Below are 22,069 nucleotides of genomic sequence, written 5' to 3' on the forward strand. Positions count from 1 at the left end.
TCCATTCATCCATCCATCCATCCATCACCCATCTATCCATCATCTACCCATCCACCCACCCATCCACCCACCCCATCCACCCACCTACTCATCCATCCATCCATCCATCCCATCCATCCATCCATTTATCCATCCATCCATCCCACCCATTCACCCACCCACCCATCCATCCCACCCATCCATTCCATCCATCCATCCATCCATCCATCCATCTATCCATTTATCCATCTAGCCATTCATTCATTTATTCATCCATTTCCATGCATTTATTAATCTCTTTACCTATCCATTTATTCATCTGCCTATATTTATATTTATTTGTCCATCCACCTATACATCTACCTATTTATCCAGCTCTCTACCTATTCATTTATTCATCCGTTTGTCCATCTATCCAAAACAATACAGGTGACTGAAATACTGAAAACAACATTCCAGCTCCAGTGGCATGGAATGGGTACATCATTTGTGTCTACTCAGGAAAGCTATCTTATATGCTAGTATACATAATTATACGATACAGCACTGGGCTGCCAATGCAAAACCTCAGCAAATGATAACTTGTTCTCCTAAGATCTGACTGCCACAGCCTGAACTCTTCCGTAGGCAGATATGAAATATCCAACTCGATTTTATTAAATAGGATTTTCAGGTGTGGTGGGGGAGTCTGAAAGAGTAGGCAGAGTCAGAGTGGGACAGTGAGCAGAGGCAGGGAAGATGGTGGGGAGGGTCCGGTTGGGTCACGTGGTGCCATCATCTCTTTTTAGACGTGTCTTCTGCTCATCTCACTGCTCCGTGGTGGCCCAGGCTGGACTCAGGAACACAGTGCTGGCTTGCCCTCCTCCACAGGGCGTGGCTCCAGCTATGTGGGGAGAGTGTAATGCCGGAGAGGCGTATTAACCCGGGTCTGGAGCCAGCTGATGTAGTCCTCTAGCGGCATATGGATGATATGTTCGCGCACAAACTGTGGAGTAAACAGAGTGGTACTCAGGGTCTGGTTTGAAAGCTAGACTAGACTGCCCCTCCGCCAGTCTCTGTTCGACATTCCAGATGACTTCGTCATTGGAATCCAAGATGACCCCGATGATTCAGACATTCATATTTAGGTTGCTGCAAAAGTAGTTGAGACTTTTGTGCTGTTGAAATTTATCATTTGACACGAATGCATTCTTAAATAAATGTGGTTATGCTATATACCATTTGCTGCCTAGTTCTTCATTTAATTGATGATGATTTATTGTCTATTTTATACTACAGAAATGATGTTAGTCAGGAGACAAACTTGAGTTATTTTCTTTTCTGAAGAACATTATTATTTTATATGTATGAGTTGCATGTATGTGCCCATGAAGGCCAGAAGAGGGCATCAGATTCCTGTGAACTGGAGTTACATGTGGATGGCCATGTGGGGGCTGGCAATTGAACCCAGGCTCTCGTAGAGAGCAGCCAGGGATCTTAACTGCTGAGCCATCTCTGCAATCACATGAGTGATGTTCTGATTTGAATTTAAAATAGGTCTTAAAGCAGCAGATAGGAGGCATTTGGCCCAGGACCTTCTAATGAACGGCCAGCGTGGGGGCGGTTCAAGGAGACAAGACAATGGCTGGTTGAGGGCGTTCATTGCAGCTGACTCTCTACAAACAAATTGAGAAAGTTCTTGTTTGACCTGTTGATTTCTCTTATTATGTCCAGCAACAACACCCATTTCTCAGTTGGATTGTGATAACAGCCAAAAACAGGACAGGATAGGACAACTATGACCTATAGGAAATGATGACCATTTCCGGGACGTGACTAGAAAGACAGTCTGAAGAACGTCCCAAAGCCAGACTTGTCATGGCCACTGTTTGTTGGGCTGCTGCCAGTCTGGCCCACAACAGAATTCTGAACCCATTACACTTGAGAACCTTCCAGGGGATCTGGTGCCTTCTTCTGACTCTCGCAGGATCGAACATTCTTGTGGTGCTCATAGATACACATACACAAAACACACATGCACATAAGTAAAAATACATCTTGAACAAAGAGAACCCCTGAACTTTGCTGTGATGCCTGTTCTTGGCTGTCAACTTGACTACACCTGGAATTAACTAAAAGCCGAGCAGCTGGGTATACATGTGAGGGTTTTTTCTTAATTAAAGCAGTTAAAGAGACAAGACCCCCTTTTAATCTGGATCTTTTGAGGTGGTAAAGAATATCTTTAATCCGGGCCACACCTTCTGCTGGACGCCTGTGTAAAGGACATGGAGGAAGGAAGTACTCTGCCTGCTTGCTCTCACCGGCATTAGAGTCTACTTCTTGGAGATTTGAGCATATACTGAAAACCAGCCGAGACACCCAGCCTCATGGACTGAGAAATGACTGGAATGTTGTGCCTCCCATGGGTAGACAGTTACTGTTGCATTGGCTGGACTACAGCATGTAAGTCATCCTATTCTCTCTCTCTCTCTGTCTCTCTCTCTCTCTCTCTGTCTCTCTCTCTCTCTCTCTCTCTCTCTCTCTCTCTCACACACACACACACACATACACACACACATATACACACACACACACATTCTATAAATTAGGTTGTTTTGGAGAACCCTGGTTAATGCATTTGCTTTTTACCAATAGACCAATGCTTCAAAATTTGAAGGAGGCTGGGTGGTGGTGGCACTCGCCTTTAATCCCAGCACTGGGAGGCAGAGGCAGGTGGATCTTTGTGAGTTCAAGGCCAGCCTGGTCTACAAGAGCTAGTTCCAGGACAGGTTCCAAAGCTACAGAGGAACCCTGTCTCAAAAAAAAAAAAAAAGTTGAATGAAGCAGGCTATGGAGTTTGGGGCTCTGGAGTTTGGACTATGGAGTTTGGGGCTTGGAGTTTGGGCTATGGAGTTTGGGGCTATGGAGTTTGGGCTATGGAGTTTGGGCTATGGAGTTTGGGGCTATGGAGTTTGGGGCTATGGAGTTTGGGCTATGGAGTTTGGGCTATGGAGTTTGGGGCTATGGCACTATGGGGCATGTTCCCCCACTACATTTCCCTAACCTGCCAACTGATGACTGCTTCTTCAGTTGTCTGAAGAATCTCAGAATGATACTGAGCCTGAGCGCTGTCTCCTCCTGTTTTATAATCTCTCTAGTTCTGGGATTAAGGGTGCGCACCACTACCGCCTGGTTTCTATGGCAAGCTAGCAGGGTTACTGAAATTAAAGGCGTGTGTCATTGCTGCTTGGTCTGTAAGGCTGGCCAGTGTAGCTGTTTTACTTTTCTGATCTTCAGACAAGCTTTATTTATTAAAATACAAATGAAATGGCACTACAGATATGGCTAAGCTGTCAGGGATGACCTTGGGCTCGCCTGTAGCCCAGCAGGCACTGGACTTGTCATCACTGGACTTGTCATCCTTCTGCCAGCCTCCAGAGCAGCTGCGATTACAGACCTGGACCACCATAAGCATCTTTAACCTTTTTTTTTTTTTTTTTTTTTTTTTTTTTTTGGCACCCTACTGCTGTTATCTTAGACGTCCTGGGCCTTGAGGGATGGCAGTGATGGGAAAGCTTCTCAGCGCCCTTGAAGAGAGCCCTGAAGCTCTCCCTTGACCTGCACAGGTCTTCTCGGGCTGACAGTCACCTCCTTGATCAATTTCTGCCACACCCAATGACTTGCAATGCATTTCTCCAACAAGTCAGGCTGTGTCTTGCTGGTGTGTGTGTGTGTGTGTGTGTGTGTGTGTGTGTTACATGTGCCGTCTTCTCCTTACTCTGCTCTTTTGCCTTCTCTTCACGATTCTGACTTCTCAGTGTTCAAGTCCAAGATTAAACCTTAGCTTTCCCATTTGCCCTGGTTAGTGAGGTCTTCTATAAGTTAAACCAGATTTCCTCAGTATCATCTCATTAACATGTCAATTCTGTGTTGGCAAATTTGGTCTGGTGCCTGAGGTTTCTCATTCCCCACAAACACCAGTGAGGGCCACGCTGCTGGCCTGGCAACCATCTGCAGTTTCAGAAGCACACTCTGAGTTAATTTGGATGGCTTAACCCACTTGCATCCCTTCCTAACCTCCTAGTCTCCAGGGAGTACTGCTTACTCTGTTGAGCCTTGGAGCTGCCACTGAACAACCAAATAGAGCAGAGCTCGCAGAGGGCAGGCTCTTGCTATTTCGGGATGGTTGGGTTCACTGCACTTAAGCAGTGCTTGGATGTTGGAAGATGACTGAAGGAAGACACCTGAGGCATTGGGACGGAAGGGGCATTGGTTATTACCTCGATGGCCACCGCAAGGTCTGGAGAGCACAGCTCCCAGATCCGCAGGTCCTGGAGCACCTTCAGGAGGACATGCGGCCGGATCCTCAGGTCTAGGTTCTCTCCAAACTTCTGCAGTTTTGTCAGGACCTTCTTTGCAGGCCGGAAGTTTTTCAGATCCTCAGGGAGTTTGGATAACAGATCAAAGTACCTTCAAATCCAAGAGGCGAGAGCTGGTTAGAGAGGCCCTGGTGTGTGGATCTGGGCCCCCATCACCTTAGAGAGGCCCCGGGATGGGGTCTGGACCCCTTGGATCCTCCTTTATTTTCCTCTCTACTCTTGGGATTTTTTGAGGCATCATGACACTCTACATGGGCCCTATCCTCTACACCCAGCTTTTGTAAGGTCATACACAAGGCAAGGATTTATGTTTAAGGGTAGCCAGCTTCTGTTTCACTTGCATGCTTTAAAAGACTGCATTTCAGAGATCCACAGACAAGCACTGCGCTGAGCTCCCAGAGTCTTGCTGACGAAAGGGAGGAGGGAGTGTACCAATTGGGGGGTCACGATGGGGGAACCTACCCACAGAGACAGCTGACCTGAGCTCGTGGGAGATCATAGACACTGGACCAACAGTTAGGGAGACTGCATGGAACTGACCTAGCTCTCTGAATGTGTGTGACAACTGTGTAGCTTGGCCTCTTAGTAAGGCTTCTAATGGTGAGAGCAGGATTTCTCCCTGGCACTTAGCTGACTTTTGGTAACTTATTTCCTGATGGAGGAGGGTCATCTGTCTATGTGCTACTCTCATTTGTTAATAAAGAAACTGCCTTGGCTTTTTAATAGGGCAGGATTTAGTTAGGTGGAGTAGACAGAACAGAATTCTGGGAGAAAGAAAGCATAGCTGGTCAGATGCCATGGAGCCAGCCACCAGGTCAGACATGCTGAATCTTTCCCGGTAAGCCACCACCTCGTGGTGCTACACAGATTATTAGAAATGGGTTAATCAAGATGTGAGAATTAGCCAATAAGAGGCTGAAACTAATGGGCCAGGCAGTGTTGAAATGAATATAATTTCCGTGTAATTATTCCGGGGCATAAACTACAATTTCCCTTCTACAATTTCCCATGCCAGATTACCTCATCCCACTTAGATATAAGGGGAGGAGCTTAGTCCTGTCTCAACTTGATGTGCCATGCTTATTGCAAGCCTGTGGGAGTCCTGCCCCTTTCTGAATGGAAATGATGGGGATGGAGATTATGGTGGTGATGGAGTTGATGGTGGTGCTGGAGATGATGGTGGTGATGGACATGATCGTGGTGATGTTGAAGATAATGGTGATGGAGATGATGGTGGTGGAGATGATGGTGCTTAAGATGATGGTAGTGATAGTGTTGATGGTGTTGATGGAGTTGAAAGAGATGATAGAGATGATGATGATTGTGGTGATGAGATAATGGTAGTGATAGAGATAATGATGGTCATGGTGGTGATGATGATGATGGAGATGATGGTGGAGATGATGGTGGTAATAGAGATGATGATGGTGGTGATGGAGATGATGACCTGTACATTTCCCATCTCCATGATAACAAGCTCAGCTGACAGGCTGTGTGTTTCATGCTACCACTGGGAATGCATTGTTGAGATGGCAGAGACAGTTGGGTCCTGGCCTACTTCTGTCTAACCTACTTATCCACCTTAGATCTATGAGCATGCTTTAACTGTGGTCAGGGCTTACTTAAGACAAATGGTGCATGTGTTTAGAAAGTGCTTGTCACACATGTCTGACAACCTGAGTTTGATCCCAGAGCCCACAAAAGGGTTGAAGGAGAGAAAAGAGCCCACAAAGTTGTTCCCTTAACTCCGCACATGCCCCCATCTTTTTGTCTCTCTCAGTCTTCCACATGCACTAATAATAATAATTCAATTATAGAATTATGACATAATTTATAATAATGGTGATGAAAAGTGCCTTCTTCCACCTCATATGTACCACTGTGCTTGTGTACTTATGTATTTGAAGACTAGCCTGACCCAGCAAACATTCTTGGATACTCATCTTTGTACTTGTGGTATGCGTTTGTGTATTTATTCATGTGTCTTTGTGTAGCATGAGTCCCCATGAAAGTATGAACTTTGTCTGAGCTACTCAGCACACAGCACTGAACTAACTGTGCCGGGCAGATAGTAGGCTTCCAATAGTTATTATCAGAAAGAGTGGATGAGTGAGAAGCCCAGCTGAGCACACTTGTTGGCAGGCTGTGGTTCATTTGACTTGATTTTAATGATGCTATGGAGGGCGCTTGTTTCCCCGTAATGATACCAAAAGCCCCATCATTAGAGACGCTGGCTGAGCCCCACTGTGGGAGGCTCAACACTAACTTCCCACTCCAATATCTTCGTGGGGGTTAGTTTATTACCCTTCCACTTTCCTTCCCAAAGGGGAGGCTATAAACTCACTCTCCCTCCCCCTTACATAAGGCACCTTTGGGAGCCCATGTAACTCCGGGGACAGTTGCTACTCATGAAACGGCAAAGACCTGGGCGTGTGAGGCAGTGCGGGTGGTTCCCACATCTCCCCTACAGCTCAGGGTCCCTCTGGCAAGTTCCTACTTCATGTCAATAACAATGTGGGAGGGATTCTAGGTCCATCTTTTCATTTTCTCATCTTTTAAAAAAGATTTTGTTTTCCTCCATCCTGGCAGAATGGAGTTCATGACACACAATGCGTCAGACTCTAGTTCAATATTACATGTGAATGGCAGTTCTGAGACCAGACCGAGGTTCGTGTCCTATGCTCGCCACTTACAGACAGTATGGCCCGGGACAAGTGAGCCGACTGCGCTGAGACTCAGTTTCATATGTATCTTTAAGGATATGGGGGATAAAATACGAAACATTAAATTTTCTTAGGGCAACCTCTGCCATCCACCAGCCACGCGATTCATAGTGATTTCTTACGGTTGGTCAGTATTTTCTTTACATTTTGAAATATCTTATTTTAATTGAAGTCATCACTGAACTTTTTTCTAGGGTACTTGTGTAACATATCAGGACTTTTTTATTTGCTCTTTTGTCTTTTTGAGACAGAGCCTCACTATGTAGCTGGGTTACCTGGAACTTATCGTGGAGACCAGACCGGTCTTGATGCCTTCTGAATGCTGCTGAGATTAAAGCAGTGTGGCACCACACCCAGCAAGCATCAGAACTTCTATGCAGTGTATGCTGTCCCGACTGGATGCATTTGTGTACAGCGCCTAACGTCCCAATGTAGATGCTTGGTACATCCAGCAAGTATTCGTCGCTTTTCCATAGGAAGCGACTCAACATCCTCCCTCCAGTTATTCTGAAATACTCAGTGCCATCCTCTGCCACGCAGTGGACCCCAGCCCTCCCCTGCTGCTATCTGTCTGTCCTCTCGCATGTGCTGGGGCACAGTGTTCCCAGGGGTATGCAGTGATAACCTCAGAGAACTAAAGCTCTGTAGACATTTGGTTGACAGGTGTGTGTGTGTGTGAGTGTGCGGGTGCGTGTGTGTGTGTGTGTGTGTGTGTGAGTGTGCGGGTGCATGTGTGTGTGTGTGTGTGAGTGTGCGGGTGCGTGTATATGTGTGTGTGTGCGGGTGCGTGTATATGTGTGTGTGTGCGGGTGCGTGTGTGTGTGTGTGTGTGTGAGTGTGCGGGTGCGTGTATATGTGTGTGTGTGCGGGTGCGTGTGTGTGTGTGTCTGCGTGCATATGCGCATGGGAGGGGTGGTAAATGGGCTCTCCTTATTTCTAAGTCTGGGTCAAATTCGCAGCAACTATGAAGACCAGGACAGGTTTTATGACACATGGTTGTGAAGCTGACAGGTTCTTTCCTGATTGTGTTTTGATTTGGGGGACCCAATTGGGGTAGACAGTAGTTGGGAGGGGATACCTCTAGGCCACTGAAGAACCCTGGGATTGACCGTGATGTAATGCTAAGGGGCCATCTTGTCTGGTCCTCAGGGTCTTACCAGTGGTCCGCAATCTCTTCTGCATCCCCCTTCATCACCGGGACCTGGTGCCTCATCTTTGATATATCCTTTTGGAAATTCGAGGCGAGAACAAAAGAGTGGAACTTCTGGAGACTCCGCTCTTCTTGGCGCCTATGGAGTGGTGTGAAGAAGTGGGAGAGGAATTAGAGACACAGACCCCCCCCCCCCCCAACTTTAGCTACGGGCGGGCGAGCACTTTCAGAAGCCATAGCTCTCTCCAATGTGCTGAAGTGATTTCATCGTCTCTGAATTCTGTGTGCAGAGCACTGAGCGTTCTGCCAGGCACACAGGGGGTGCTGAACTCATGTTGTTGTTCTCTTCCATTCTGCACACAGCCCTCTCTCCAAAGAGAATCCAGGTTGTGATGATGCTCACGCCTAATGCCCCTTATCCAGCATCCAGTGCTTTCCATCTCACTTGGAATAAGGAACTTAGAGGAACTTATTCCTAAAAGTCCCAGCTAATCCCGTTTCTACACTTTCCAACTGCATCATCATGCTCAGAATTCTGAGCCTCTTCCTCACAATCAGGGCCTTTGGGACAAAGTGTGATCTCCACACTAGGAGGGGGCAGGCCAGCAAAGCCTTTTGGATCTGGACTCTGTCTAGCTCTCTGATCTCCCCATAAGCATCCCAAGAGCCAGTCATAGCTGACACCAGGCAGTTCCATCCTATGCTCTGGGACTGCTTTTCCTTGGAGTTCCTCTTAATTTTCTAGCCAGATTCTCTGGGTTTGGATCCCACCTTTATTGTTTTGTAACGACACAATTCATTGTTTTGTCATGTAAAGGGCCTTTGGTACAAGACTTCTCTGAGTGTGCTTATAGCATCTGTAGGGGGATTAAAGCCCCTCACCTGTGGGGCTGTTGGGAACCATAAATGGTGCATAACTAACTGCAAAGCTCTCAGCTCACTGAGTGGAGGACGCTGCCTAACATGGTACCCTGGAGATGGCACTGTCATTAGTTAACCTGAGAATCTCTCCTTCATTAAGATGATCGGGTGGCTTTCCCAGGTCAGGAAGTGTGTATGATTCTCCTCTGTATGCTATGAATATGTTTTATTACCATTGGTTAATAAAGAAGCTGATTTGGCCTATGGTAGGGCAGAATAGAGCTGCATGCAGGGGTGGGGGGGGGACTAAATTGAATGCAGGGGAAAGAAGGCGGAGTCAGGGAGAAGCCACGTAGCTGCCGAAGGAGAGACGCCAGAAGCTTACCGGTAAGTCACTGCCTGGTTGTAATACACAGATTAATAGAAATGGGTTCATTTAAGATACAAGAGCTAGCTAGAAATACGTCTGAGCCATCAGTCAAGCAGTGTTGTAATTAATATAGTTTTGTGTGATTATTCAGGTCTGGATGGCTGGCAAATGAATGTTCACTCTTTGATTACAAGGAAGGACACCCGCTCTCCATGTTTCTGAGTCTTCTGCTCGTCCCCATCATCGCTGGCCCTCACTGCCCTATGTGGTAGATTTTCGTGTACTCACCTGTCTCTGTAGATGGTGAGTTCTGAGCAGGAAGGGGGTGTGAAGTGTCACCTGGGAGTGTGAGTTCCCTGGGCCCATGGTCACCTTAGTTCGGGGAGGGCTTTAGTGGGGACAAGGAGGGTTCCTGTGGCCTGTTAATGTTGAACTCCACTGACAGCATTCTGACTGTATGTGATGTGGTGGGTCCTATCAGAGTTCCCAGGGGCCTGCCACCTGGAACACTTCTCTTCCTAGTTTCTTCTCTTCTGGGTTCCTCTGCTTCCTTCATGGTCATCATAAAGCCACCTTGTCAGAAAGGACTTCCCTGATTACCCAACCTGAATCAGGGTCCCTAGTTTCTGGCCTTCTCCCCCTCTCCTCTCTCTTCCTCATCTTCCTCCTCATCCTCTCCTGCTTCCCTCTCCCTCTTTCTCCTTTGCTTCCCCCCACCCCGGTCCATCCATCTTCCCCAGACATAACACCTGTTTTCTTCCCACATGGGGTGAATCTAAGTTGTGTCTCTCTGTGGATGCAGTGATTTTGTTTCTGTTTCTCAAGAGGCAGAGTTCGCTCCCCAAGGGTGGCAAAGGTGTCTCCCTGTCACTCCTGCTCCAGCACTGGATACATGCTGAACATGCAGTACCAGGTACAAGCCCTTGCAATGGGCTGGACATGTGTCTGCCCTTACTTCATGAGGATTTCCATCTTGTCTTGTAGGCAGAAGCCGGCCTCCTGGGCTATGCTGTAAAACTTGGCCCGCATACTGCTACACACGCCACTCTTGCATTGGATGATGTCCCGGTTAGCACGGCTGTGGACAAGAGAAACCACTGAGAAATGGGGTCCAATGCACACTCCTGGTAGCCTCATGGGTCTCACTGGCCTCTGTGAGCCCAATATACCCTCAAGTGGGAACTGCTAGTGTCCAACTATGCTGTTTCCAGTTGGCACCTCCCCCAGCATCCTTTGGAGGTTGGAAGAATGTGAGGTGACTCAGGCCTTATACACAAGCCACAGTGAGCTAGCTTCAGCTGGATCCCAGCGGATGCCAAGGATAGCGAGCCTCCAACTCCAGATTCTCCCCTTCTCAGCTGTGTGACCTCAATCGGGACATTGCATGTGGCCAACTTTCAACCTGTTACTCTGTAAAATGAGATGAGGCTGTGGCCTGTCAGGGTTGGGCTTGGGGAATAAACAATGCTGCAAATGTAGGACGCAGCCCGGAGTGCTTGGTGCTGCAGAGGGATTTCATGTCGTATTCCACAGGGCTGCTCAGGATCTGGTCTGTGAGACCCTTGTCCCTCTTTCCTGTCTATGGATTGGGGAATCTGGTCTGTACTGAGCTTTTCCCATAAGCCTGGGAGACCAAGGATGCAGTTACCATGGTGAGGTCTCCCTCCTGCCCACGATGTGCCGCTCCCCACCTGACTTACCCCTTTGACTTCTTCTGCGTCACCATGATGTGGCTTTCTCCACTGGTAGTGCTGGATCTCTCACTGAAACACCAAGGGACAATTTCCGATTGTTTTTCATCAGGGATTCCTCTGAGGCCCCCAGAACTCAGGCGCAGAGAAGACTCTTACCTGGGGACCAGGACTCAGTGCCCCTCATCTCCAATCTTGGACTTCGCTTCTCTCATCTTTCTGCCTGGAGTGTCTTTCTTGTCTCTCTCCCACCATCCCTACTGCTATTTTGTCTCATGGTCCATAGTGAGTCCTATATCCTTAGACTCTTTGACCTTTTGCATCCGTGTAGTGTGGGGATCACATGCTATCTTCAATAGCGACAGGTGCATGCCGGGACAGGGGTGGCTGAGTCTTCCCGTGTTATGTCTGTTGTTCCTCACTCCAGACCGACACTTCACTTGAGGAGACACTTTGCTAAACTGGGTCCCTGTGACGGCTAATTTTACTCCACCTGGAACTAAACTAAACCCAAGTGGCTGGGCACACCTGTGAGGGGGTTTTCTTAATTGCATCATTTAAGATGGGAAGACCCACACTAAATCTTGATTGTTTGAGGTGGGAAGACTCACCTCAAATCTGGGCCACTCCTGTTGCCATCACACAGAGAAGGAAATGCAGGGAGGAAGTCTGCTTTTCCTCCCTCTTGGTCATCTCTCCCGCTGCTGAGTCATTCCTTCACTGCTGTGAGAACCCCCTTCTTCGGGATGCCACCATAGGCTGAGGGTCAGCCGAGATGTCCGGCCTCGTGGACTGTACAAGTACTAGATTCCTGGCCTTTCCTTAGGGGGGCAGCTGTTGTTGGATGAGCCAGGCTACAGCCTTAGCCAGTCTACAAAACTCCCCTTTAGGGAAGCAGATTCTGCCATCAGTTCTGTTCCTAGGACCTTTGACTGACATCTGCATTGAGCTGAAGACCCAGGTGATAAGAATCCAGAGTCTAGATTCAGAGTCCGGCCTGGCTGTCAGTCACCTCTGGAATCACTTAGCTTATCACATCCTTGGAGCCATTCTAGGTATGGACCAATTAGACCCCTTGCACAACTGTTCTACCCCGTGACTGCAGCTAGACCAGCTTCTGCAAGGAGATGGCCACTCCAGATCAGATCCAACACTCCATGTTGCCTTTCTGCCTTTCTCCCAGGACATGTGTGTGTGTGTGTGTGTGTGTGTGTACATTACATGCACATACACGCACATGTGTGTATGTCTGTGTTATAAACACATGCCGCCACACCCTGCTTTTAATGTGGGTCCTGGGGATTAAGATTCAGGCCTTGATGCTTGCATGACAAGTACTTTTTATCAACCAAGTCATCTCCCGACCCATGAGCACCAGCTTTGCTTTTGAGACAGGGCCCTGCTATGTAGCTTTGGCTGGCTGGGAACTCCCTATGTTAACCAGGCTGGCCTTTAGCTCACAGACACCTGCCCATCTCTATCTCCTCAGCGTTAGGGTCAAAGGTGTGCGTCAACCCCACCTGGCACACTGAGTGACATCTGTTTCATTAGCATTTGCTTACTGTATTATAAATTCTCAAAAATGGGGATAATTCAGGGGACCCCTGGAGGCAAACAGAGGAAAACATCTTCATCTCTGTTTTAACTGATTTCTAACTGAGATGGAAATGACGGGCATTTAGATGTCACATGGCAATCGTGGGATAGTCTCAAGAATCATTTACACTCAATGCTAATCCAAAGTCACAGTGTTTGCCAGCCCTCCTGTGAAGTCTTACTCTGTAATGCATCAGTGAGCTCCTAGAAGACTATGCCTCAAACTGGGAAGTGATCTAGTGACCTCACCACTGTAGATGCCTTCAGAATCCTCACAGTTTATAACGTGCATTTATAACATCCTTCTGGAAGGCACCCACGGGCTTCCTTGGATTGTCTAAGGCCCCAAAGCACAAGGATGCTCCAGTCAGGTGTTTGGGTGTGCAATGTATTTGTTTCATTTGCTTATTGAAGCTTCCGGACTTGGGCACAGCTCCTGGGCCACAGAGGGGACTGACTCCATGTCATGTGACAGGCTACTCAAAGGGAAGGAGGGAAGCTGATTCAGAGTGGGGTCCTCCAGGCCCGTGCATATGTGGCACGCAGTGTCAGGCTGCGGATCTCAAACAGGCAAAACGGAATTGCACCTTAAAATAGATGAGAAGGGGGTCCTGGGCCATGTTTCGTCATGGATGGAAGAGTTTAGTGGAAAGCATGGAATATAAACGTTGAAGAGAAGTGTCTGGGTATTTGCTGCCAGCCCAACATCAAAAGGATCTTACTTGTAGAGAGGTCAAAAGAAGGAGAGGTTCCCCTCTCAGCCCTTCTGTCCCAGCATCTGTGTGCTGGCCCTGGGTCAGGACCGGCTTCTCTGCCTCTCCACCCTGTTTCCAGTTGCTGGAGGTTTCAGAATTCCCTACCTGGACTTGTAGACGGTCGGCCACTCCTTCCAGCCAGAATCGCTCTTGATTTGCTTGACTACGTTCAGGATGCTACAAAACAAGAGGAGTCTTGTAACAAAGGCTCAGGTTCCAGCAGGTGTCTGTGCTAGGACCAGTTGTCTCCTCCCAGAATAAGCTACAGAGTCACAGTGAAGGGAACACCTGGGGAAGTCTGCTGAGAACACAGATTCTGGGCCACATGTGTGTTCAGAGACTTGGCTGTGCTGGGCCAAGTTGTGCTCAGAAACCGTATGTAGAAGCCCTCATTTTCCTAGACTCAGACACACTGACAGATGCCAGCATGATCCACCTACTCTGGAGAATTGCAGAACCCCAGAATTGTACACAGACACTATAGAATTGCACCATACTCAAAAACTCACAATTTAATACACACACACACACACACACACACACGTGCACACACACACACATGGGCACACATATACATGCGTGCACACACACCACAATTATATACACATTTTTAGAATTAAAAACACCCAGAATTTCACAATACACAACAATTGCACACACATGTACAGACAGATGGGGAATTTGAAAAGCATACCTAGAATTCCACACTTGCCTAGAGTTACATCCTTCTCTAGAGTTCCACACTCATCTAGAATTCCACCCTCACCTAGACTTCCACACTTGCCTAGACTTCCACACTCACCTAGACTTCATCTACAATTTCACACCTCTAGAATCACAGTTCTCCTAGAATCCCCCCATCACACTCCACACAAAAGCCAGAACTACATACTGACTGATGTGGGAGAGCCAACACTGCGGGTGGTGCCATCCTCCAGGCAGATGGTCCTAGGTGGTCTAAGAAAGCAAAGCAAGCAAGCCGTGGGAGCAAGCCAGTAGGCAGCGTTCTTCCTCCGCCTCTTCTTTAGCTTTAGCCTCCAGGTTTCTGCCCTGACTTCTCAAAGCACCGGGCTGTGGCCTGGGGTTGTAAGCCGATTTTGGTCAGTGTTTCATCATGGCAGGAGAAAGCCACCTAGAACATGTGACCATGGTGACAGCTGATCCACTTGCCTCAGCAAATGCTGTAAAGGTTGTGGCTCCTGTATAAAGAGCAGAAGTCATGACTGCGCTCACTGCTCCTGCTGTAACTATTGGCTGCTAACTGAATGCCAGGAAAAAGCTGGAGTATTAATAAATGCATTATATCCCTAGATGCTCTGAGGACTCATGGAGATAGACGCGACTTCCGGAAAATTCCTAGAATTTTGCACGAACAGTATGACTTAATTCTCACTACGACCATTTTGGGTAAGTTGCTGAGGTGCTTTTTTTTACAGTTGTGACAAGACTCAGGGGAAGCAACTTGATCACACAGAAACTGAGTAATGGGATGGAGATACTCATTAGTCTCTGGGGTCCCAAAGCTGTGCCTTGGTGCTTAGGACTGAGACATCGGTCCTCAGCATCAGGCTTCATCTGACTCAGAAGCTCTACTCAAGCCTTTGAGCTTGTCACCTTTGTCTGTCGCTACTGCTGAGGGGGCGAGTGTCTTACAGGTCAACTGTCTCAGAATGCCTCCACATGCATTCTGAGGGGGTGGGTCCGAGTTGAGGCTGCAGCGGACAGATTCATCATTAACACCCGGAGGTGGGGTGTGATGCATTCGAAAACACCGGAGAAGGGTAATTACAGCACTAACGAGAACCAATAAGTCATGGCTGGTGTCCCAGTCGGCTGAGGCTCGTGATAAACCTCTTCTTGGGCTCCGTTTATTTTCTGTAAATAATTTGCTTGCTCGGGGGGATTTACACTGGAGACGGGATCTCTGACTCTACCTGCATTTTCTCTGGAGAATTCATAGAGGCCGCAGGTCCATGGGCAGGACTTTCCCCCAGAAGACGGACACCTCAGCTTCAAGTTCAACACTACTCTCTTATGAGCCAGCTGTTCTAGTAGCTGCTGGGAGCATCAAGGGTGCCTATGCTTTTTAGGGTGAGACTACAAACCCTCCAGGTGAGGGTTTCCAAGAGGAAGCTCACCAATGTATGCTTTTCTCTGCCCCATTCTGGCTGTGTCCCGCTCCCTGATGATGCTGCACACAGCTGACTGCATATGGCTGACTGAATGTTCCACCCTCCCTGGCCCGTGGGTCTATCACCTTTGATAGGCAGGCCTTTCCCTGGCTGACTTCATCTCAAATCTCAGCTTAAAGTTTCCCCCAGAGAAAGAAGAAACTCTCATGAGTTTCTAGACCAATGACCCCTTTTGTGTTAGGGTCTTGCTATGTAGCCCAGGCTGGCTTCAAACTCAAGATTTTCCCACCTCCCCCTTCTGAGTAATGAGATCACAGGCATGTGCCACCATGCTCGTATTATATTTTGTTTCTCTGTCTTGTTTTTTCTCTCCCTACAGTACTGGGGATGGAGCCCAAGGCTTTGCACACTGAGTGATTTCTAACTCAAAGCTCTTTTGCTTATTTTTGTCAACTCCATCCCTGGAGACAATTTATCTTGACCATATTCTTCCAAACTCCCTCCTCCTAACCACCCCTACTGGACACCCCTCAACACATGCCTTCCAACCTCCATGTCCCCCCTCTCTTTATAAAGATTTGTTTATTATGTATCCAATGTTCTGTCTGCATACCAGAAGAGGACACCAGATCTTATTACAGGTGGTTGTGAGCCACCACGTGGCTGCTGGGAATTGAACTCAGGACCTCTCTGTAAGAGCAGTCAGTGCTCTTAACCTCTAAGCCATCTCTCCAGCACCCCTCTCTTTTTGTGTAACCCACTGAGTCTATTTAATACTGCCAGCTGGAATGCTGACTGATCACGATGGCTTGATCTTGTTCGGATCTTATGCACGTCATCATAGCTGCAGGATGTTTATGAATGCCACAGCCATGCCTTTTCCTGAAGACTGCACTCCAGGGCACCCCTCCCCACCCTCCAGCTCTTACCCTCTTCCCACCCCCTCTTTTGTAATGAAGTTGATAGACGTGTCTGATTTAGAACAAGCAATCCAAAGTGCAATCACTTGTGCTCGTTGCTGTGACTAGTTCTGAGTCTCTGTGTTAACTACTGCCCACTGCAGAAGCACCTTCTCTGGCCAACATTGACAGCAGTATTGTTTTATGTAAAAACCCTAGGTTTTTAAATTCTAAGTTTCCAAGTTCTTCCTTGCACACATAGTTTACACATAGTCATAAATACTCATGAGAAGGGTGAGTACCAGCCCACAGGGTCCCGGACAGACAGAGCCGTCAAGACATCAGAAATTTCTAGATTTACATCACCACCCACCAGCTGTGTAGCCATTAGAAAATAGTTTAGCCTCTCTGCCTCCCTTGTTCAGATGGTTGCTTCCTCCTCTAGGGGTTCTTGTAAGAATCCAGGGCAGTCCACACATGCACAGTTCACAGCTCAGTGGACTAGCTGAATCACGAGCTGGTGATAGCTACTGTGGCTCTCATGGCTGTTTGACTGAGTTAAGGGAATGTACCTGGGAACTTTCTTCTGCATCTCAGTCATCAGCACGATCGCTCTTCGGGCATCTTCCCGGACCATCTCCAGGAGCTTCTGCAGGTCTGATGGAACAGGAGACAGGATGGTGCAAGAGTCAGGGGGTCAGACAGGGACCCCATTCTGCCCCAAAAGGGGCAGCTCATAGGGTCTAGGAGGTCACACTCCCTGACTTAAAACTATCCTATGATTCTTGGCTAAAGAGATCTACCTGATTTCATAGACTTTGAAGGGTTTTTTAATTAATTTATTTTTGCTTGTGATGTATACCTGTTTCTCTCTCTCTCTCTCTCTCTCTCTCTCTCTCTCTCTCTGTAATACATACTTACATGTGGGGGGCAAGCACGAGGCCAGAGGCCAATATGGGGTGTCTTTGATCTCTACCCCATGTTTTGAGACAAGAATCTGTTACTGAACCTGGAGTTTCCTGATTGACTAGACCGCCTGACCAGCAAAGCCTAGAGAACCTCTTGTCTCTCTCTGCTGGGCACTGAAATTGCTGGCTTTTTCAGTGGCTGAGGGGAATGAACTGATATCCTCATGCTTGCTTGGCACGTGGTTAACTGACTGAGCCGTCTTTCCAGCTCCTCTGCTGCAGCCAGAGAAAACTGTCTCAGATTCTGACAATCAATATTGTTTGGGAAACCCCGACTATTTTCCAAACTGGCCGAATCCAGATCACAATTGTATTTTGCCTGATTTGAGGAGAGTGTCAGCCTTTGAAAACAAAGTTTTTGCGTCAACATTCAGATCCCTACAGTTCTTTTGGAAAGAATCTAAGTCATGATCTCATTGTCCTCATTCCTGCCTCTCACTGGCTGATTTTTTTCAGCAGGCTTGGGGCTTCCACACCCTTCCTCATGCCAGTGGACCCTTGTCACGATTTTGAAGTGAAATAACCCTCCGTGTGTTGAAGGCTTGGCTCCAGTGCACGGCGATGTTGAGGACTGCAGGAGTCACAGGGGTGCAGGCGTTGCCAGTGTGCTAATCCAACGGCGACTCACGCTGAACGAGCTTCTAGGAGCCCCGGTGGAGTCGGAGGAAGTAGGTTAGTGGGAGCGTACATCTCACAGGACTCACCTTGGCCCAGCCCTTTCCTTTCCACTCACTCAGCTCCCTGTTGCTGCGAGGTGGGAACCTCTGAGTGATGCTCTCATTTGCCATATTCCTGAAGCAATGATGTCGGTGCCCGTGAAACGAAACCCTTGCAGCACAACAAACCCCACCTCTGTCAAGCAGTTCCTTTAGGTTTCTTAGTGATGGAAAGTGGTGGAAGCCCCATCTCTTCAGGTCTCAGCCCAATGATTGGGATGCGAGATGCTTCTGTGAACCATCCTAGCTGGGCTAGCACCACTCCAACTCGATGGGAAGACAGAGGTGTCTCTCCAGCTCAGCCCTCACGGCCATTGTCCTCCTCTTACCTGCGATCTTAGTCATCCTCCTACTCAGAGCTTCCCTGTTTACTGCCATCCTTGTTTTCCTTACGTGCATCACCACCCATTCCTTCCACATCCTGTGCTTGCAACACACAGACATTGAAGGAAGAAGGTTCCAGAAATTCAGAGGAATCAGTCTCTCACTCACTTCCATCCAGAGTGGCTCTGAGAGCTCTGAGTCCTCCTTGGGCCCTTGTTGACAGGTCCTGACTCTCTGAACTTCTGGAGTTTGCACTTTGGCTCTGATAAGCCAGGGACTGTCCAGACCCTAGGTCCACTCTGATCTCCCTGAATCTAAACAGCACCCAGTCTTTGCCAGTTCTTCCCAGGCCACCCTGCCTCAGATGTCAAACTTCTTCTTCCACCTGTTTGGGACAGGCTCCCTTTGCCATTTTCCTGCCGTGTGTATGAGGCAAGCTAGCCCATGAGGTCCCAGGAATAATTTTGCCTTGGTCTCCTGTCTTTCTGTGGGGATGCTGGGATTACAGAGATTTGAGCTATGCATCTGACTTTTGTATGGCTCTGGGGATTTGAACTCAAATCTTTGTTCTTGCAGGGATGGTACTTCTACCCACTGAGGTCCCTCTACATATCTGATTGAGCATATACTTGCTCAGTGCAGGAAATCCTGAGGTCGGAGGTCTCCTTACCCTTGGATAGTATTCATGGTTTTGGATTTCTTCCTTAAAAGAAGACCCATAGCTTTCAGTAGACTCCCAAGGACTCTAAGTCCAAATGTGAATTACCAAAGATCACAGATACGAGAAAACACATCTCTGTGCAGATTTGTGGCCTCTGAGGTTTAGACTGGGGAGGGGCAATGGATGGGCATGTCTTCTGATGGGTTGATAGAAGCATTTTAAAGTTGTTGTAGAATATTATTTTAAGATGTGGTACATTTGTTTATGCTGTAGCATATTTGTTTAATGATGCAAAGATGTGTGGCATTCCTTTATGTTGCATTTGTTTAATTCTGTGAGGCTGTGTTACTTTGACAGCCTAAAGCACCTGATTGGTCTAATAAGAGCTGAACAGCTAATAGGGAGCCAGGAGAAAGGATAGGTGGAGCTGGCAGGCAGAGAGAATAAATAGAGGGAGAAATCTGGGAGGAGGGGAGGAAGGAGTAAGAAAAGAAGGGGCCAGCCCCCCAGCCCCTCAGCTCCCCAGGCCCCAGATCCCCAGTCCCCCAGCTCCCCAGCCCCCCAGCTCCCCAGCCCCCCAGCTCCCCAGACCCCCAGCTCCCCAGCCCCCCAGCTCCCCAGCCCCCCCAGATTCCCAATCCCCCAGCCCCCCAGTCCCCAGCTGTCCACCCAGCCCTCTATCCCCCCAATCCCCCAGACCCCAGCCCACAGCCACACAGCCACACAACCAGCCATGGGGTAGGAGTGAAAGGAAGATTACAGAAGTAAGAAAAGGGAAAAGCCTGGAGGCCAAAGATAGATGGGAGAATTTAAACTAAGAAAAACTGGTGAGAAACAAGTCAAGCTAGACCAGGCATTTGTAAGTAAGAGTTACGACTCTCTGTATTTATTTAGGAGCTGGGTTGTGGGTCCCCCAAAAGAGCAAAAGCAAAGAACCAAAAGAGTAAAAAAGTAAAAACAAACCAACAAAAAGCAACGACACAAGTCAGACTGTGACGATGGATGCAGAGATGTTTTGTCAGCTTCGGACATTGTTGCCGCGTACATCTGACAATGTATGGCTAAAATGAGCGGTGTCTGTAGCTGGGCCGGGCGGCCTATATACACCTTTCCAGTGTCCGGGAGACTGAGGCCGGAGGACTGGGAGCCACAGCTCACCCTGGGCTTTGTAAGCAGTTGTTGTAGCTCTCTGACACGAAAGGGCCCAAGCCAAGCAGAAAACAACACATTTGTAAACCTGTGGAAAACCAGGGGCTGAATGTGAAGAATGTGGGAAAATAATTTCTATACGTATGAAATGTGGAAGAATAAACCTTTACAGAAAAACAAGATAAATAAGAATAGAGTTTCAAGTGTTATGAAAGCAAATGGTGATTGTGTCTGTGTCTGTGGGGGAATGGCTCAGTGTAACACAATTTAAAGGGGACATTTTCAGTCTTTTGGGGTAGGCAGGGCTGTCAAGGAAAGGGACTCAAAGATACTGAACAAGGCAGGTGGTCTAGACCTTTGACCTCTGTGTCTCTGCTGAGAAGGGCTGTGGGTAAGGCAGGAGAGGTTCAAAGACTACAAATAAAAAGGCAGACAGTGGTGGGATCTTAGGTAGGACTTACGGACGTGGAGAGCTTCTTCGTCTTGCTTAGTTGACCATGATTCATTGTCTTCAATGTCTTTGCTGGCCACACTTGGGGGTTCATCAGAGCCGGGGTTCACAGACATCATGCTGCTCTGGGGAGAAGAACCCCCACTGGTCCGGGTCAGACTGAGAGTGGAGCCCCGCCGGCTGGGTTTGCGGCTGGCTGTGCGAATTGTGGGGATTTTGAATTTCTTGGTCTGAAGGAAAGAGAGAAAAGAGAGGATGTCAGAGAGGATGGGGGAATAAAGGAAGGGGAAGGAAAGGGGGACAGGAAGGAGGAAGGAAGCAAGGAAAGAAAAGGAAAGTGGTATTTCTTTTTTTATATTTCATATTTTTATTGAGTTAATTATTTTTTCACTTTTTATTGATTTTATTGAGCTCTACATTTTTCTCTGCTCCCCTCCCTTTCTCTCTCCTCCCCTTCAACCTTCTCCCATGGTCCCCATGCTCCCAATTCACTCAGGAGATCTTGTCTTTTTCTATTTCCCATGTAGATTAGATCCATGTATGTCTCTCTTAGGGTCCTCATTGTTGTCTAGGTTCTCTGGGATTGTGGTTTGTCGGCTGGCTTTCTTTGCTTTATGTCTAAAAGCCACTTATGAGTGAGTGCATATGATATTTGTCTTTCTGGGTCTGGGTTACCTCACTCAAATGATGTTTTTAGGCTCCATCCTTTTTCCTGCAGATTTCAAGATGCCTTTTTCCCTGCTGTGTAGTACTCCATTGTGTAAATGTGCCACATTTTCCTTATCCATTCTTCAGTCAAGGGGCATTTAGGTTGTTTCCAGGTTCTGCCTATGACAAACAAAGCTGCTATGAACATAGTTGAGCACATGTCCTTGTGCTTGTGGCACAATTGAGCATCCTTTGGATATATACCCAAAAGTGGTATTGCTGGGTCCTGAGGAAGCTCGTTTCCTAATTTTCTGAGAAACTGCCATACTGATATCCAAAGGGGTTGTACCAGCTTGTACTCCCACCAGCAATGCAGAAGTGTTCCCTTTACCCCACAACCTCTCCAGCATAAGTTGTCATCAGTGTTTTTGATTTTGGCCATTCTTACAGGTGTAAGATGGAATCTCAGAGTTGTTTTGATTTGCATTTCTCTGATGGCTAAGGATTTTGAGCATTTCCTTAAGTGTCTTTCAGCCATTTTAGATTTCTCTGTTGAGAGTTCTCTGTTTAGGTCTGTACCCCATTTTTTTTATTGGATTATTGTTTTGTTGGCTGACCAGTTTCTTGAATTCTTTGTA

General features: G+C 47.7%; 1 protein-coding gene across 1 annotated transcript in view; it reads right to left on the minus strand.

Moving 5' to 3' along the window:
* Positions 1–862: 862 nt before the first annotated feature.
* Positions 863–22,069, minus strand: part of Ccdc60 (coiled-coil domain containing 60) — a 160,540-nt gene continuing 139,333 nt past the window's right edge. Inside the window, exons 7-14 of the mRNA XM_041649201.1 lie at positions 20,794–21,013; positions 17,087–17,171; positions 13,589–13,660; positions 11,142–11,204; positions 10,397–10,519; positions 8,218–8,349; positions 4,239–4,428; positions 863–964 (exon numbers count right to left, since the gene is read on the minus strand). Coding sequence (XP_041505135.1) covers positions 863–964; positions 4,239–4,428; positions 8,218–8,349; positions 10,397–10,519; positions 11,142–11,204; positions 13,589–13,660; positions 17,087–17,171; positions 20,794–21,013 — 987 coding nt within the window. The remainder of the gene's footprint in view (positions 965–4,238; positions 4,429–8,217; positions 8,350–10,396; positions 10,520–11,141; positions 11,205–13,588; positions 13,661–17,086; positions 17,172–20,793; positions 21,014–22,069) is intronic.

The sequence above is a fragment of the Microtus oregoni genome, unplaced genomic scaffold (genome assembly GCF_018167655.1).
Source record: "Microtus oregoni isolate MIOR12 unplaced genomic scaffold, Mior012 000003F_ref0000135, whole genome shotgun sequence".
NCBI lineage: Eukaryota > Metazoa > Chordata > Mammalia > Rodentia > Cricetidae > Microtus > Microtus oregoni.